At 40.0% G+C, this 19234-nt stretch overlaps 1 protein-coding gene across 9 annotated transcripts in view; it reads left to right on the forward strand.

Annotated features, from left to right (window-relative positions):
* The first annotated feature begins 388 nt into the window (after positions 1–388).
* EYA1 (EYA transcriptional coactivator and phosphatase 1) overlaps positions 389–19234 on the forward strand; it is an 84777-nt gene continuing 65931 nt past the window's right edge. For 2 of the 9 annotated variants that reach the window (XM_035890094.1, XM_009634503.2), the window contains exons 1-4: positions 389–432; positions 1858–1985; positions 16677–16746; positions 17129–17271. In XM_035890094.1, the coding sequence (XP_035745987.1) occupies positions 1862–1985; positions 16677–16746; positions 17129–17271 (337 nt within the window). In that variant the 5' untranslated portion in view covers positions 389–432; positions 1858–1861. Of the gene's footprint in view, positions 433–1857; positions 1986–10692; positions 10718–14646; positions 14728–16676; positions 16747–17125; positions 17272–19234 lie in introns of those variants that run through there. The other 7 variants (XM_035890093.1, XM_009634498.2, XM_009634499.2 and 4 more) reach the window with 6 other exon arrangements.

Below are 19234 nucleotides of genomic sequence, written 5' to 3' on the forward strand. Positions count from 1 at the left end.
GGGGCGGCCCCGCGGCTCCCACTGCCCTTGGCGGGGCGGCGCGGTGGGGTTACCTTTGCGGGGGTGCTCGGCTGTGCCGTGCCGTGTGGTGCCGTGGGAGGAGTGAGCCCCTCTGCAGCTGTCACGGGCCCCTGATGAATCACTATCCCGTCACTTGGCCGCCGTCCCCCGGCGCGGGGAGGAGGGAGAGAGACCTGCCGAGGAAACAACAGTTGAGCCTTCAATTTAAAGACAATATGCCTTTCACGGCCACCGCGCCCTCCTCCTCTCATTTTGGGTTTAAAGGACAGAATTGTCATCCGTGGTGATATCCTTTCTTTAAATTAAGGCCTCGTAGTAAAGCGGAGTAATAGAGGCTTCTGTTTCTTTCCCTGGTTTACAGGTGCAGAAGTCCCAAACCAGTTCAGATGTTGCTGTTTCCTCAAGCTGCAGGTAAGGATTTGATTGAAAATTGCTATTTTTCTGCAAGCCTTTTATTTGTTTGGGTTTTTTTTAACTTCAGTTGATACGTAAATACTTATTCTTATGTTTTCTGCATTCAGCAGATGAGTAAGTGCAGGAGTGTCATTTTTTCTGCAACCAAGTCTGTAAACCACGAGCACGTACACTTTTTCTCTAAATTGTTTGACTTTATATTAGGCACTGGCTTTTCAAACTCAATGCGACATCATCCTTTTTTATGTGTAGATTGGTTTAGGTAGTGAAATATAAAGTGAAAGATTTGTGTTTAGAACTTGTGATAAAATCTCAGTTGAAATGTGAAAACTCCACAGCTGAAATGACACTTAGGCTTAAGGATATTTATACCATTACTGTGGGAGGAATTTTTTATATAATTTTAATAGTCTTTAAAAGAGCCAAAGCATTTCTTTTAAGCTGAAAAATTACTGGTTCAAGTGCCTTGGAGGCACAGTAACACATGAAATTTCTACTGGGAGCAATTACTTAGACTGAGTACATCAAATAACATTATCACAAGTTTTAGGTATAAAGAAATGGAAGGATGGGGCATTTCCATCATAAGCTTCCCCAGCATCAACCGAGGAGTATGTCCCGGTGGGGATGGCTGTTGGCTTTTTTATATAAGGCTATTAAAAACACAAATTGGAAATATTCAGCTGCTTGTGCGCTGTATAAATGCTTAATTTTTGCTTTGAATCAGAATTGCTCTCTTCTTATTTTGACTAAGTGACAGCTGCTGAGATCCAGCAGAGTGCTAAGGCATACGAACGCCTATATGGATTCACTGTATGTTGGTCATATCCCTTTTCAGTTGGGCACGCTTTATGTAATCCACAAAGCAAACAAGTGAGCAGACATAATAATGTTTTAATGCTGCATTTGTTTCAACGGAAACAGAGGAACAATTAAGTAGTTTGCCAGAGTAAACACATACATCAGGAATATCTCATTCCCTGTCAGTAGATGATAGGTTTCCACAATTGCTTCAAGTGTTTTATTTGGTTTGGAGGCCCATTATATTGCCACTGAGTGGTAAATCTTGAAAAAGCAGAGTGCGAATTTGTTGTTAAGAGAATATATGTCTTCATAGATTGGTGATTTCCTCTTTGTACGTATCTTAAAAATACAAGGTGCCATGAATGTTTAAAGTACAGTACTTTGTATCTAAATTTCATTCTGTTAGAAACTGCAAAAATGATTCCTGTAGCTGGTCAGTCATGTGTGCGGGGCTACAAAATGAGTTCAGCACTAGAAAAGATCAAGTTGAGAGAAGCTGTTCATTTTTTACTAAGTGTTTTGGGGATGTTGATTAATCGCAGGCTGCGTCTCATATAGGTAATTCCTCTGTAATCCATGTCGAATATGTCACTGAAACTAGTTGCATCTTGTTTTCAGGTCTATGGAAATGCAGGATCTAGCCAGCCCGCATAGCCGACTAAGTGGTAGTAGTGAATCCCCCAGTGGTCCAAAACTTGATAACTCTCATATAAATAATAATTCCATGACACCCAATGGCACAGAAGGTGAGCCACCATTTTTTTAGTGTCTCATAGTTTGTTTTTTCTCCCTGTTGCACTGGTGTTCTTGCAGTCTGTAAGGCATATAGAGAGAATGTTTTACTGTTTTAGGTGATATGTGTTTATGTAATACGGTGTATCGAGCCGATACTCAGTGTTTATCAGTTAGTTACTATTACCGAGTTTCAGCAATAGCTTTCATTCCAGGTTTATGTTCCTTTCATGGGCTTTGAATAGACTGAGCAAGTAATATGTGCAGAGCTTAAAAAAAAAAATACCCCCCCCAAAAGGTAGTTTACTGATGAGAAAAAAAGGGGTGTTTACAATTGGTGTACTCTCTCCGTCTTTTTCACTATTTCAGTATTTCTTTATGTTCTCACTTTTTGCAAGCTCCTAAGGCTATGAAAGTTTTGTCAAGTAGGCTAATAAAACTGAGTGTTGAAATTTCCTCAGGCTAGCTCGCTGCTCTGATGGAGTGGCCAAAATTCAAACAGGTGTAGTAATTCAATGGGGTAAACTGATACCTATTTTTCAAGAAGCAGTCAGCCAGTTGATAAGTTATGTTTGTTCTCAGTAGAATGCGAGCAGCAGAACAAGCTAACAGCTTTGCCAGTAAGGACATATAATGAAACACAGAAGGGTTTATATAATAAGCGGTGAAAAATACTCTTTCTTGTAGCATTTCTATGGCAATTAGATGACGTATGGCTAGCTATGTGGACAAAGATTTTAATACAGCACTAGAAAATAGAATGACACATCTTCAAATAATACTTTTCAGTATAAATGTAGAGCTAAACAACTGTTGTAGCAAAGATACGACTTTTTTTTTCCTAAGAACTGGGTCATAGTAGTGCTGTCAGACTGTTTAGGATTATGGACGTGCATTGCATTCTTCCAGGAAAGGCACATGTCAATCAAACAGATGTCGTCCCCCTCAATTCCCCAAACATCTCTGTTATTCATTCTAATTGGAGTCCTCTGTAGTGGGGAGGGTTTATGGGTTATCAGATTAACAGGCGTTTGTGCCAGACTTGTGTACAATTTACTTTTTGCTGTTGCTGTAAAAGTATTGCTGCCAGCAAATTCTAAGCCATTTGAAAAAAGGAAAAAAAAAAAGTAGCTTTTTAAAGAGTAAATTAAGTGCTTAATGTGTTAATGTAGTTTTAAGCAGAAAAATACTTCATGTCCACAGATAAGTCTTCCTCCTTTTTAATGCCCGAGTACATAATTATATTTTTATGTCCGATTATCAGGTATATACCCGTTATTGGTACAGTATAAAATTGCTCAACCCTTTCAAATTAAAATTCTTTTTGCTTGTGAAAGCCTTTGCTGTGAAGTTCACCCGCTTTTATACCTTCCATGTAACTTGAAGGTTCTTTGGTAGCACGAAAAATAGGGAGTGTTCCTTGAAACACTGAAAGACACTCACCATCTGGCTCGACTTTTTGCTCGAAGTAGTTGTTGTGTGGAGACATACGCTCTGAAAAATGGGGTGCTTAATAGTACTTTGTCAGGTAATTAGCTGTGTGTTGTATCTGTTCATGCACTGACCTCAGGTAGCAAATAATTTTGGAAATAGTATCCCAACTTCTAGGTGGGTATCAGAGTTTATTGAAGAAAGGAAATGGAATCATGGTAACTTGTTTATCTGACATGAGAATTTTAAAATTTGGGCTTACTCGTTTCAATTGAATTCTACCCAGAAAGCTATAACCTGCAATACACGTTTACCTTCTGAGACGAAGCCAAATGGTTTTCTTTTGTTTGCCCTTTTCCCCCAGGTGACATGACCCTCCTCAGCACTGCAGACTGGTTGCTAAGCCCTAGCACACAGACCCCCGCAGGTTTGGGTGGCTGCGGTGGGTGCCGCAGGCGTGGGCACTCAGCATGCGTTTTCAGATGTTGTCCAGAAAGCGTCCCCAGAAATAGCTTGTGCTTGGTGATTCTGGTCTAAGCTTTCTAAATTGAAAATTCCTGTCTCTGATTGCTCTTAAGTGACAAAGAAGGAAAAGGTTGTGAAAGAAACATAATTGAATAATTTATTTCTGAATTAGATGTGTGCCAAGAGACAAAATTTGTGAGCGAAGCAGATGCCTAAGAATCCAAAGGTGGAATTTTTGCTGTTAATCTGTTTTATCTTGAGAAAATGTTTGGTTTGGGTTGCTTGAGCTGCTAAACAGGCTTAAGAAAAAATGGAGTGAGTGAAGCAAGGGGTTCTTATTTTTCTTTAATGAAAGGCAAAGCAAAATTATTTTTTCTGAGATTCTTGAAGCAGAATCCTGCTGAGACACAAGTGGCAGATTGTAAGGATGCAGTTGTAAGGGCTTGCCAAACACCTTTCTTAAAATGCTGCGGTGTGGTTTGCTTGCTTGTTGCACGTGGAGTGGAGATGTGGGTTGCTGAAGCTTCACGTTAATTATAATATGTGAAACCAATGTCTAATCTACAATGTGCTCATTCTCACTAACATGAAAGAGCCCTCTTTTTCTGGTGTAAGGGACCTTCATGTGAATGAGAAACAGGACCTCCAGGTATTCGCATGTCATAAATATCTTGTAAAGATATGTTAAATTTGATTTGACTAGGGGTGTGATTTAGGCAAATTTCCATACCCCGAAGTGCAGGATATGTTCACTAGATGAGGGGGAGGAAAAAAAAAAAGAAGGAAAAAAAACCCTGTCCCAAAGTGAAATGGCCCCGTTTCAAACAAATGTTCATTAATTCCTCTAAGGCACATTTTCAGACTTGTCTCTTATTGATGTTGTTCTACAAGAGGATGTGGTTGGGAGATAGCTCACTGTTATTAGCTAGTATTTTTAGCTTCACACTTAGTGGTAAATTTTCAAAGCACTGAATGGGGATTTAGTTGTATGATTGAGTCTGAGTTTAATCTCTGCGTGCAGCTTTGATATAATAACTCTTTGTGTGCTTAATTGCACTTTGGTAAAGCAAAATTACTGTAGTGCAGGACTGACCAGGTAGTGCTGGCCGAGGACTGCAGCTGAAGAAATTCAGGGGGTTTTGGGTTACTGCTATTTATTTCCTTCTAACTAAAGATTTTTAAACAAGTCAGATTTACTACTACTTGACTCAGATAGCAATTCCTCTACAGGATTCTTTTAGAGTGTAGTGATTTCTATAGAACAAAGTTTTTTTTTTTTTTAGGTTTGTTGCAGATCATGAGACAGTCTTCATAGCTCTGGATGTATGGGTGGTGAGGGGACACATAGCATTTCCTTAACATCTTGATTAAAAAAAATCATAGCTAATAAGAAGTAATTACTTTGCTGGTGTTTGGGTTTTTTCTTCCTCTTCTCCAGGACAGGCAGCACAGTCTTCAAACCAGTGATGGGGAAGTAACATGGAAATTATAGACCCTGACCAGTCAGAAATTTCCCAGGATCAAATGCAGAGGGGTAACACTAAAATATCTGGCTACAGACACCTAGAAAAATCAGTTCTGGCATGCCAAGATAGTGCTGATGATATAAATACTGCAGTATTTGAGTTTTCCATGATCTCTTTAAGTGTTTTTCCACAAAATTCCCTCTCTTGTAGGGAGCAGCAGGTGCTGGACACCATTAAAAATTTGGCCCTGCATGACTTGCCTAAGAAAATCTGTTTAAAAAAAAAAAAAAAGAGAATTGAAGTAAGGATCAAAATGTTCATAGTCGTGCCTTATCTCTAATCTTCCTTTGTCAGCAAATTGCTGTGGTGGGTTGATACGGAAGGAGTTAAAGAAACAATAACAACAGAAGCTAATAAAATTGCCATTCGTTAAGTTTTATCAGACAGCTAGTGGCTATTCCAACAGCAGTGCCCACTTTGGTAGATGTACTTTAGAGGGGAAAGGCTGCAAGTAATCAATAAATTTGAAAGGAGTAGCAAAGCTGTTTTCTGTAGCAGACAACTGCATCCAGTTTCTGCCTACAGTGATCTTTACTTTTATCTAAAGAATGTAAATCAGTTCTGATGGATTACATAGAGTGAGAAACAGAAGCCTGTGGGCCATCAAGATGAAGTTTTATGCAACTGAAGTGGAAAAGAATAGGTGAAGATTGGGGAGAAGGAGCCATGGTTCTCCAAGCAACTGCACTTCATTCACGTTAGGAGTATGGACCTGCTTCTCCCCTCATTTTAGAGTGTTTGGAAGGAAGAGGAGAAGGCACTTCCATATCAGGCGGGAAGGGAAAATGGATAACAAATTGAAGATCAGATTTTCAAAGATACATAGGAAGGGAGGCTTCAAAGGGAGTTGGACATAAAAATTCCTTTGGAAAAAAAAAGGGTTCTTACTCTTTAAGTACCTGCTGCAACATGAGAATGAGATCCCACACAAAGGCATTCAAAGCTCCCCACTACGTGACTATCTGATGGGTGGCCATTAGAAAGGTTGTTTTAAGTCTGTTGAACATAAATCCATCTTCAGGGTTTCAAAAGGCAGCGCTGTGTAGTATGTTTGCTGTCAAGTTGCAATATTGCAGAATGGAGAAAAAATTGTTTTCAATGTTTTCTGAAGTAATGGTGGAGTAAGATGTTGAAGTCCATAGAGAAAGTATGAGCTGGTCATCATTATGGCACATTATGTAGATTTCTGTAAGTAATGATATGTTGAGTATTCATTGAAATTCCAGTACTTTGTAGCAGTCAAAATAGCTTTTCGGTATTGCAATCAAGCCTGCACACTGGTAGTGAATAGTTTTTAATTTTCTAAAAGTTATTAATAATTTTTGATAGTTATTCATAATTTTGTGTACTTCGGGGTGCAAAGTTGTGGTAGGTGATGGCCATCAGACAAAATGATCCTCTTTTGGGAGATATTTGGGTTCTGGTATCTTTTAATTGCTCATTTCTGGAGTTTCTGCCAATTATGTGTGCTGAAGTTTCTAGGCTTGTGTTTGGGATGAAAAGCTTGATGGTATGAAACTTGTAATTTATGCAGGGATACCTCTGTATTTAGAAAGCCTGAAATAATAGCCTGGTCAAGGTGAATATAATCTTTGCATTTCAGTAGGCTGTTAGTATCAAGAACTATCAATGCTAACTCCTTTACTCAGCCCCAGAAGAGCGCAAGAGGACAGTTGTGTGGCCAGAGGCAAAGACTGCAGTGGTCCCAGGCCTGAGACTGGCAAAAACAACCTAGGGGTCTGTAGGGGTTAGTAATCTGGTCTTCAACCTGCTGCCACTTCTGGAGGGTAAAAAACACATACGCATCACTCTGCCCATTTATGTGAAGGCAAGGGGCTGACTTGGACTATCTTTTCTTCGCTACTCTTCTCTTTTTTTCTTCTTGCTGTATTACGTTGGCTTCCTTCCAGACTCTTTGTCTTATCTGTGCTTTTATTCTCCTGCTTCCCTAAGAGTCCTTCCGCCTGTTCTGAGCACATGTAGCACAATGCTCTATTATTCCTCTTTCATAGGTTTTTGGCCAGTGAAATACCTTGTCTACTCCTCTCTTGGCTCAGTCCAGCATCTCCTGTTGCAAGGTCTCAAGGAGGAGCCTGGCCAATAAATATTTATGTATTTATTAATAGTCTTTCCTGTATGTATGTGCATTTGTTTGTGAAAGCTTCACCATTTTGTTTTCCCCCATAACATTTTCATGAAAAAAGGGCCTCGTTTAAATGAGAAGTCAATAGCAATACTGCTTCCCACAGACATCTGAGGGAAAGAAAATACTTCAAATGATAAAGGACTTAAAAAAAGAATGGAACATCTTGGAAGCACCATTATTTTAATATAGTTTTATTTTTGCAAGCCTCTCATGAATGTTTTTGCAGCATGTGCCATGCCAGACTGGATGGAGCGTGGTGATGTGCGAGCACCCTCTGAGCGTGCCTGAGGGTCCAAGAGCCCCGCTGACACAGTGGCTTTGCACAGGCTGCAGGATGTCAGGAAGCTGTCAAGATACTCAGTACTTCACCAAAAACTGTAACTGCAACACATTGTGCTAGGTGCGGCGGCTCTCCAGTGGGACCAGCCTGTTATGTACGGTCCGCATGTGTGCAATTGGGTGATTGTGCAGCATAGGATAGGAACATCCTACACCTGGCCAGTAATACAGAAGAGAAGGAAATTCATCCCTGCTGTCGGTGTGCACCAGCAGAAACTCCATGGAACAGGAGTAGGACATCTAAATCTAGTCTAAGGTCATACCTTAAGAGACAATAGGGTGGTATTTGAAGAGCCTTAGCAAATTCAGGGACTTATGACCCTTCCGATGATTTAGCACTTCCATTTGCATCTTGTAGTCTTCTGAGGGGTTTTTGCTTATCAGAGGTAGCTAAAAAAGCATGAGATTTGGTTACACTTCAGAGTTAGCCATGTCATCTGACCCCTGGTCAGTGAGTGGAGTACCTGTGCCACCTGGTTTGATGAGAAGCTGGGGAGTTTGCCGCTGCTGCTGCTGGGTGGAGGGGAATGCAAGCTGGTGCTATTCCTCTTTGTCCATGTGAATTTGGCTTTAAGTCTGGCAGTCCTGGAGTTCAGATCCTGGCCAAAAGTAGAGGATATTATTTTTGATTTATGACAGGCCCCACTTGCTTTGTCTTTCTGCTGCTGTCTTTATGTCTTGGTCTTGTACTCCTGAATGGCCGAGCGGGCTTGACTTCTCCATGATGCTGTCTCTTGACTTGAAGCCCTCCGTGTTTTTAGAACATAGCTGAAGACAACCTTTTTTTTTTTTTTTTCCATTAATGCCTGGGGCTGTGATGCTGTGTGGTCATTCTGTCTGGCTTTCTTAAAGAGTATGGATATTCTACACGGACACGGTGCAAACTGTTACACATGTGTAGGGGAGTTGCCATGGTCAGATTCCCAATCGAGGACTTAAGAAGGCAAAAAAGATAGAAAAAAAAAAAGAGAAATAGGCAATAACACCTTTAACAGGATTGTTTCTGGATATATGCTGCCTCTGTTTGGATAGGAGAGATACAATCATTCGGTATAAATTGACAAGTGAGTGTGAAGGGGTAAGAACATTAGTTTGACTCGGGTATTCTCATCTCCTAACTGCAGTGAATGAGACTATTTTAACCTGTGACACTACTTCTCAAATATCCAGGTTAAATCTTGATTAGCAGTTACAAATACTATCAAAACTTGTCTCCACCTAGATGGTTTTGAATTTTCTTTCTGATTTTGCACTGTAGCAGCGATGCCATTTCTTTGTAAATTTAGGGTTTTTACTGCTAGATGAGCAGGTTCCTGTGACATTAAGGCTCTTTCAGTTGTAACGTGTAACATAAGAGGAGGATGAGGGTCATGGGGGAACCCTGCACGCAGTGAAGGCTAGGTGTTGGCTGCAGTCAGAATACTGAAGAAGTTTTGAAGCCTCCTCACATCAGAGGAGGGGAAAGCAGGACACAGTCTGGGCTTGAACTAGAATGTGCTGCTTTGAGCAGGGACTTTCTTTGAAAACTGAACATAAATTTAGGCTGGAAATTACCTTGTAGTAATTGCCTTCTGGTAATTTCCAGACAAATGAGATGGAGGAAGAGTCCTCTGCTTTGAGAAGCAAAAGCAAGTAAGTTTATCGGGCTTCATGGCCAGGAGCTGATGATTTGATAATCTGTGATAAAAAGGGAGAATAACGTCCTGGATAGGAATTAGTATAATTGAGTAACCTGTTTATAAGTAACCTGTAATCCTTAGTAAGCTGTTTATAATTGCAAGTTTTTTCAGTACAAAACAGTTGAGAGTTTGAATAAAATAATGGAAAATATCGTCAGCTTAGAGATTCAAGGTAGAATTTTTGTCCTGCTGTTAATGATAGATAATTTTCTTTGAGCTTTCAGTTGAGCTTTGGACTTCTAGTGGGTACAGAAAGAGGATGGTATAAAGGAAAATAGTGTATGAATAGTAATAGATACATAAAAGACTCTAATCAAGATATAGCGGGGCAGCATCTATCGTGATAATTTGTATCAACATAACGTTTAGCTACTAACATTTGAAGATGTCGCCTTGAGACAGAACAAAATGGGGCTAGAGATTGTATTTATATGTACATCTATAAACAAACTAACAGCCTTACTTACTTTTTTGGGACTCTCTGTGCCCTGTGAACAGCTGTCAGCCAGGAATTACTTCATTTTGCCCACTTATCTGTATAATACAAAGACTATAACATTACAGTATTAATTCAGTCTTAAAACTGCAAAATCAAAACTGATTTAATAACTCAGCCATGTTTACAATATTTCTATTCTGGTTTAATGTACATGGCAGAGCTGTTAACAAAGACTAGTTCAGTAGAGCAAGCCTTATAAATATTACAGATAATAGAAAAGATATTTAAGAACCTTACTTTTTTGCATGCTTGAAGGTGCAGTCTTTATGATGTATTTGTATCACTTTTGTGTTAGGAATGGCCAAATGTTAGGTCTCTAAATCCATATTTAAAACAACTAGCTTCTTATTCCTCGTAGCACTCTTTACTGCTATATATGGCAGTGACTGCATGATGAGCTGTGAACTCAGAAAGTTGTTCCTTGGCCAATGAACCACATGAATTTGTGGGTTCTAGTCTGAAGTTCTCTCTCTTGGTGGAGTTTAGAAACTGCCATGTAGTCGTTATTAACCACCTTTTGTAATATGGCTGACGAAACAGGGCACATTGCACTTGCTATCTCCGAATGTCTTAGGAAGAAATATCTTGACAACCAACATAACGCTAAATCAGCAGTTCTGCTATCTCAGAATCTTAATGCTTTTTTTCTCAGAGCTAGCATGTGTGTTATTAGCTGCTACTCCTATTTTTTCTGTTATTCTGTTGTGTTGTTTTCTTACAGTTTCTTTTTAAATCTTTGCTTTAGAATCTCATAAATGACTAGAAAAGAAAAATAAGGAAGAAAAATGTCTCTCTGACATAGCTTCTTAAGCTCCTTGGTATATAAATCAGTTCTATATCAGTAATTCTAAATGTTGGATTTTTGCAGCAGAGTAGGAATACATTAGATTTCTTCTTCAACTTCTTGTTGATAATCTGTTTTATTACATGAATGATTTTGCTGGCACTAAAACTTCGTAGCGTATTGCTAAATCAGAGTCTGTCTCTATAATGCAAGCCTGATAAATCTGTACCTCTGTAAAGGTCTGTTTTGATAAAGGAAAAGCAGAAGGGGGAACTCTCCTGTTTTGCTTTCTGAGGTCTCTGCCACGACTGAGCATGCTGTTGGAAGTTACTGGCAAGCTGTTGGAAGTTACTGGCAAGCTTGCAATGCGTTCTGTGTAAATGTGGCAATATTCCCACTGATTGCCCGGTGTCATCCTGTGAAAGCTTAGGACACGTTGCAGAAATGTTAATTGTCATGGAAAATGCGGAGGGCTGAAATCCAGAGCATGCTTAAGGAGCATGCAGCAGGGCCAGATCCGTGCCCTTCCAATGCCTTGCTTCCGACAGCTCCATACGTCTCTCAGGATAGATGTGGATTACTGACGCGCCACTGTGATAGAGTGGAAGACTTGTAACCTCAAGAAATCCCTTCTTTCCCCTTGATTCTGGGGAAAAATATGCTCTGTTGCAGGTTAGTTTTTGCCTTGGGCAAATGAGAGACCTTCCTTTGCAGTGAGAATCCATATGGTGAATATTTCCAGCTGGTAAAATCATGGCTGTTTCATCTCAGTGTATTTCTTTGTATAGCAAGCTTTCACCCTCTTGAAGTATTTTTAGGCTCAGATAGAAGGAAATATACAGTCTTTTTCTGGCATTTTGATTAAAATGCTTGGGGAATGGAAGGCTTTTCAGTTCCTATCCATCTTTATTAAATTCCCAACTAGTTGTGGCACAAGGTCTGTTAAGGTCATGGTTGTTCCTAAAGACAGGATGATAGGGCTTATTTATTATCACCCTACTAATGGGTATCCAGATCAGGAATACTGTGAACAGCCTTTCTCATCCAATTTTTTTCATATATTCCAGAAATACAATGGTTGAGAGAGGAGAGATAAGGAACAGTTGTTGTGAAAAATTTGTGAGCACCTCAGCAACTAGAGTTCATTTCCATGAAGAAGGCACTGCAGTGTATTTCATAGATGTTTCCCTGTATCTTCAAAAGTTGTGTGGTTGCACTCAAGTATTGCTCCTGATTCATAGAGACAGAAATTCCATTTTGATGAAGTTTTTCCCAAAATGCTATCTTTAACAAGCATCTGAGATCCAGATTGGTGGCAAACAGTGCATGTGAAGTAGGCTTTTAAACCAATGGCAAGGCAGGCATTTACATCTCCTTGGAAAGAAATTATCCTAAAAATCTTTATCTAGAACAAACGATGCTGTAGGTCTCGATAGAGTGTCTCAGTGTAGTCCTTGGGCTGCTAGTTTGCAGTGATCCAAATGATGATATTTTATTTTACAAGGAATATGGAAGAATTGTTTCTCCAGTAGAGAAGAGGGGAAGAGTTTGAAGAAAGCATGTTGAGAAATCTTCCACCTTTTACCCCAAGTTAGGTTGATCTGTCTCATATTCCTCTCTTTTCCTCCCTCACAGCTGTCAGCTACAGAGGAAAGCATCTCTCAGTGTTATTTCCAAAAGTATAATTGCATTATGGAAATCAGGTTCAGAAGACTTGCAAGTTTGGGGGGAAGCTGGAGTAATCTATGAGGGAAGTATTCATCTGACTGTAAAATGCCGCTGTGGTAAACTTCTAAGAAAAAGCAGAAGATAATGTAGATGCTATAATTCTTGGTAACTAGATTAACAAACTGTAGAACTTGCTGTAAAATTCTGGATTCCGGAAAATTGCTTGGGATAGACACTTTGCAACAAATATTTTATTGCATCTGTGTGTTAGACTTTCAGTATTTAGTTATGAAATGGGTGTTGGATATGTTATATGCTGTGTTTTTAAGAAATACATTTGTATTAGAGTTGTAGTTCAGGTCATGAGTGCACTCTTGAAGTGAACCTCTTGGCCACCCCTTCTCACCAACATGTTAATTCACCTTCTGGAGTCTCTTGGACTTCACTTCTTTCAGAAAAGGTGCTCTGCCGAGTGCAGCTAATGTTATCCAGCTGCTGATGGGTGCTCCCTCCTTGGGGCAAGACTAAACCTAGCATGAACCCCCAAAAATGCCTCAACTGTGGATACTGGACCCTCTGCATCAACCATTTCACTCCATGAAACTTTTCTTACTGAGCTGCACTGCTTGCTAATGCACACATAGCAGAGTTTTGTGTGGAGCTAGTATTGATCCCCTGAGCTAGTGTGTGCAGACAACACATCCTGCATGAGCATCGAAAGAAAATAGTAGGCAATTAGTAAAATCTTGAGAGGTTGCATGTAAATCTCTTGGATGAGGTCAGGTGAAGGAAATAGCGAGGCATGTGGAAATAAGAATTTGGATTGGAAAGGAAAGGTCCTTTGTCAAAAGGGGAAAGTGCCTCTCCCTCATCCTTTGCAAACCTGGCGCCAAAAGGGTTTCTGCAAGTGATGGTTGCAATTCCTGAACACATATGTATACACGAACATACATGCACACACGCATGCCTATATTGAGATGACACTAAGGCTTTACATGTCAAATGGGGTGCAGCTTGCCTTGGGTTTCTTAGATTCACTTTCGGCAGTGTTACTGAACTGCCTCACTGAAAGGTCAGGTATGCACCAGCGCTGGTGTGTGGGAAGTGGCGACTGTGCGTGTCGACAAGAGTGAAAGCGGTGGGATGCTGATGGTAAGATCAGCTCCGTTGTTTTCTGAAACGTCATCCTCAGTTGCTTTTGGTGTGCTGTAACTCCAAAAGATAGGTATGTAAAAATGGATTTGAGAGATTGTCATGCTGATCTGGTAACTCCCTGGGCGTAGGTATTGTGCCCGTTTACATCCATGCCAGGTCAGCCCCCGCCTTGCTCCATGGATCAGAATACTGCTGTTACTGAGATTGCGCTGGAGTAACCGAAAGGGAAATTTGCTTATTTACTTGAGGCTTTATTAAAAGCCATTAATTAATAATTAATTATGAAGCAGCATGAGCCAGGAGAGAATCTCTCTTACTCTCATTCTTTTTCACTCTCTGACAGCCGTGTTGTGTTCCTGGTGCAGAGGGAATAAAATGTAAAAGCATTCTTTGAAGTATCCGGTGAGGACTGTGTCCCCTATGTGTATTCAGGGTTGCTGAGTATGGAGTTGGTTTTCATTTTGAGAGGAGAAATCCACCATGGGGAAAGTGTTTTACTTCATTAGAAATTGTTTTTCCTCTGAAAAGTTACTTGGATGGGGAGAAAAAAAAAAGTGAACAGAAACCGATTTAAAAATTATTTCCTTTTTTGTCTTACTCAAATTGCTGTCTTTCCAACCTGTAAATGTCTGTGTGACCTGATCGAAATGTGGACCCTTATTGTTGGGTCTGCAGGATTAAGAGGAATCAGGACAGGTGCAGAGAGTTGCATGGGGACTTCTGGTTTGTTACAGTGGCTCTTATTCCTTGGGGACAGAAATAACCCTCTTGGTCATTTTATATGTATGTGTAAATCATAGCTGCCAGTACTTTGCATTGTTTGTATATACAAATACATGAAATGCAAAATACCAATGGCCATGATTTAAAACATTTTCAGCAGATTTTTGTTTTATTGAATTTGTGGCTGCAGTGAGTGTGTGTGCATGCGTGTGCAAGAATATTAGGTGCATATAGAATATATTTTATTTATATTTCTATAGTTAAAACAGAACCAATGAGCAGCAGTGAGATTGCTACTACTACTACCACAGACGGGTCTTTAGACAATTTCTCAGGATCAGGTAAGGAATAAACAAAGGTTTTAAGCTCAGCATTTTTTTTTCATTTACTATTTTCTTATCCCATGTGGTCTAAACCCATACGCCGCTGTTAAAAAGTGGTGTGCGCTTTGCAGCTTATGCCTCTCCCTGTTCATCTTCCTCAGACGGTGTAAGTCAATAGGAGTTTTCCTCGAGTAAGGAGCGTTACAGCATCAGGCTGATTAATGTCCACCGGTGTCTTCAGTGGGAGTCTCACTAGGGAGTATTCTGGCCCAGAGTAATTACTCTTTTGTTTTCTGTGAGTGAACATACCTGCCTCTGTGATTAGTGTTGTAATTGAGGGGTAGGTTCTTCCTCGTTTATTGTAATTTATTATTATCAAGGTATTCATCCTTTTGTCAGGCTTTTTTTTTTCTTTCTGGAAGCCAAACACGTTTTAGCTTCTAACATACAGGAGGCAAACACTGTGAGAAAATCCTAAGATGTTTCACACAGTTTTGCCATACCTGTGGATTAACGGTGGCATTTCTAGCACATTGCTTTTATGGTGCAAATCAAAAAAAAAAAGGATCTTTTTCATCTTTTTAATCTTATGTTGTGGGGTTATATTTTCACAGTGGCAAAATTTGACATCTCGCAACCAGTCAGGCTCCAAGTAGCCAACCCTTTTCTGGTTCTTGTCGCAGCCTCCATTTTCTGCGCACACTGTTGGGTATGAAAGTATCAAACTTGAAAGCCAAAAAAAAAAAAAAAAGTTTCTGGAGAATTTTAAATCTCCAAAAGAAGAAAAGGTAGTGTGTTTACTAGTAGCTATGTACATCTGTGGTGATCTGCCTAAAGGCCGGACCCTAATGTTTGACGTACCTGCAGCCTCGCAGGCCACAGAAGGAAAAACTTACCAGGTGTGGAAGGCATGGAAAGGGATTCCCTGCTTCCCTCCACGCTTCGCGAGTGCTCCCGGAGTGTAAAGATGATGGATTTTCCCTGTAGTTGGCCAGGAAAGGGGTAGCTGGCGAAGGGTAATTATCCGTGCCTTGTTTATTTCCAAGTACTTAGCAATGGGGCCTGTTGTTTCTCCGGCTGTCTGATTTTACAGTAGTCTCATAACCTGCTGCTGACCCCTTCCTGGCAAAGGCTTCAAAACCCACCTTGGGGCCTAGGGAAGAAATGGCACCCGAAGAGTACCCAGAGAGGGAAGGGCTCCCAAAAATACTGCCCGGAACGGAGCACGCCGGCACATCCTCCACGCTCTTGGCAGCACCCAAAAATACTGAAAGAAATGGGGATGGGTTGGCGTGAAGCTCTGTGTCGGCAGTGGGGGAGAAGCTCGCTATTTTAGCCTCCTAGGCTTAAGTGTTTCACTAAGAAAATTGGCACATTGGTCGTGGCATCTTTATGCAATGCTGAGTGTTCTGAAGATCTGAAAGCGTTTTAGAAAGCAGATAAGATGGGGGAAAAAAAGAGAAGGAAGTGTAATGTGGTAATACATCGGTCTGCATTATGGAATTATTTAAAAAAAAAAGGGGCACGTGCTCTGAAGCTGGCCATATGTTTTCAATCGAGGCACGCATAAAGCTCCTTCATAAAACATAGGTCTTAAAAATTCTGAAAGTTAATAAAATGTTGCACTTGAGATATCAATAATCCTTTGAAAATATGGAGGGAAATGTTTCCAATAGGAAATAGATTGTTTGCATTGAAAATGTTGTCTGTGTGCGAGCAGAGAATAAACTATTGCCCAGGAGTTGTACAAAGGGGCAATTTAGTATTTGAAATTTGTAATCAAGATTTTAATGTTAAACATTCTTGTATAGTTCCTGCTAAAATATTATTTTCTATCTAAAGGTATCAATGATATTTAAATTTAATTAAAATCTTGTTAATACCCTGAAATTCTATTAGGAAAAATAATATTTATCTTTGGTGTGTGTATTTACACTTCTGTGTGCTTTCTTTTCTCCTTGGTGCAGCAATTGGAAGCAGTGGTTTCAGCCCAAGACAAACACATCAGTTCTCCCCACCACAGATTTACCCTTCCAAGTATGATATCTTTTAAAAATAATAATAGTAGTAGTAGTAATAATAACTGAAATAGGCAGATTTTAACCTCATTTAAAATAATAATTGGGTCCATCTGTTAAGTCATAATTTAAACCACAGCAGCTTCTAGGGAAAATTTTTTTATTTTTTCTTTAATGCTAAGAATGTGTGTGAAAAAAATTTGGAAAATTCTTATTGTACTTATTCTTTTATTATTGATTTCTTATTGTTCTGCCTTTGTCTTACAGTTTCTGTTGTTTAGCACAGCCTATGATTATGTGTTAATGAAGTAGCAGGATTATAATAAGGCTAAAAATAAGTACACGCATGTCTGTCTAATGCAGTGTCTGTCCTATTTTCTGTCATTTGTAATCAATAGCAGACCATACCCACATATTCTTCCTACCCCCTCTTCACAAACGATGGCTGCGTATGGACAGACACAATTTACAACGGGGATGCAACAAGCTACAGCTTATGCCACCTACCCCCAGCCCGGCCAACCTTACGGAATCCCTTCGTATGGTAAGAAACCACGTCCGTGTTATTTTATTCCAGAGGTAAATGTTTTTTAGAACAAGGTTACGTGACCCCTGCGTCATGTAGTGCTTAGTGGGACAGCCATGCTCTCGAGCATTTCTTATGGAGGACTGGTAGTTTTGCCACAGGAGTGAGTGATGCTTAATTTATCTATTAAATATCTAAGAAGCTGTTCCGGAGGATGAGTCTGGTTTGGGATCAAGGAGAGAGATTCGTTAGGGTTTTATTGGTGATATAAAAAAACCAGCACTGAAATGGGAAATGAGATCTAGGGACTTGCATTACACAGGCACAGCTCCTGGTGACCTGCCGAGGAGCTCTGCTCTCCAGCAATGCAGTAGGGCACATCAGTACATAAAGGTCTGAATTTCAGCTGATCCATATTGCTGGAACCCAGGTGAATCAGTGAAGCTGTGCTGATTTCCAGCAGGTGGAAAATTGATTCAAAAACACCCCTACCAAAAAAAAAAAAAAAATCTCACTGTCAATTTTTTAAAACTCCCTGGAGGTGAAAATTGAGATAAATTGCCACTAAAGCTCTGTCTGCCTGATGAAGAAGATAGTACTAAGTAGCAAATATTTAAAAAAAAAATTAATTTAAAAACAAGCTGCTGTGGGTGAGACCATTTTGCTGCCAGACTGTCTGCTGGCAGACCACATAGCAGTTCAGCAGCAAGGATGCATTATTAGAAAATAAGTCTTATATTCCTCTGGGGGAATGTATTAAAAATATACGGTCCACATGCTTTTAGCAGTATATTTTGTAAAGATACATTCAGGTAATGTAAGTTTTATACCAAAAGGACAGAACTCGCTGTACAAGCTGTGCCCCTTAAAATCATTAAAACTTTTAAGTGCAGAACTGGTGAATCTTTCATGCTGAAATCTGCAAGTTGAAATCCACTGGGTCTCAAGTATATCCTCCAGCAGATTATTGTGAACAGTAGGGTACAAGAAATAGACGATTATTTCCTCTTTAAAAAATGTGTTTCATTAATATATCATCAATAATTATGATTCCAGGAAGCATTCTTCCTGTGGCTACAGCCTTGATTACTTACTGCCAAAAATACCGTTATAAATGTGAATTGGATGTTTCAGTTTGAATCCACATATTTTAAACTTATACAAAATATTTTAAGGATATTTAAGCTACATTTTCAAGACTCTGGAGATGGGGAGTCTTCCCCACCACCACCACAAGCTCGTGTTGCTGATGAGGGCTTGTCTGCTGTTTCCAGCTGGATCAGGTGGTGTGATAACAGATTTCCCTGGGCTTTTTCCTTTCTTCCTTCCTTTCCCCACCGTGCTTTTCTTGACCTGTTTCTCCTGCGGACACCTCGTGTTCATACTTGGCTGGCTCCGGTGGCTCGGGCAGCCCAAACACTGACTTTATTGGTTTTTGTTTGGTTCCTCTGGAGGAAATCCTGACCTCACTGAAGTCAACTATAAAACTCCCACTGACTTCAGCAAGGCCTTGATTTCACTACTTGAGTTTAGCTGTCTCGCTGTCATTGGAGCTATAATTGAGAGTTGCTTTACTTGGCAACTGCTCGCTGGGGGTTAACATGCCTGCCTGCTCTTTTGTTTTGTTTTGCTTTTTTGCCCAGTCCATCCCCTGCACCTAGGACTCCGGATAATTTTGTCTAACGTTTTACATTGCAGAGCTGCTTTTGACCACTGAAACCCGCAGCTCCGGAGTGGATTTTAACATGTTTCGTTCTTTTCAGCCAGCACCTTGTGACTAAAGCTAAGGTGCTTTGTGCTGATATACTTCATAGGAGTAATATTTAAAAGCAAATAACTATTAGAAAGTTTTGGGGCCTACCACCATATATATTTTTGCGTATTTAAGGCACATCATATAATCTGTGCTCCCAAAATAAATTACGTGGGGAACCCTGGGGCACTCATTTTCAACAGGCAAGAGCTGAAGCCTTGTTTGGAG

Source organism: Egretta garzetta, unplaced genomic scaffold (genome assembly GCF_000687185.1).
Source record: "Egretta garzetta isolate BGI_Z169 unplaced genomic scaffold, ASM68718v1 scaffold251, whole genome shotgun sequence".
NCBI lineage: Eukaryota > Metazoa > Chordata > Aves > Pelecaniformes > Ardeidae > Egretta > Egretta garzetta.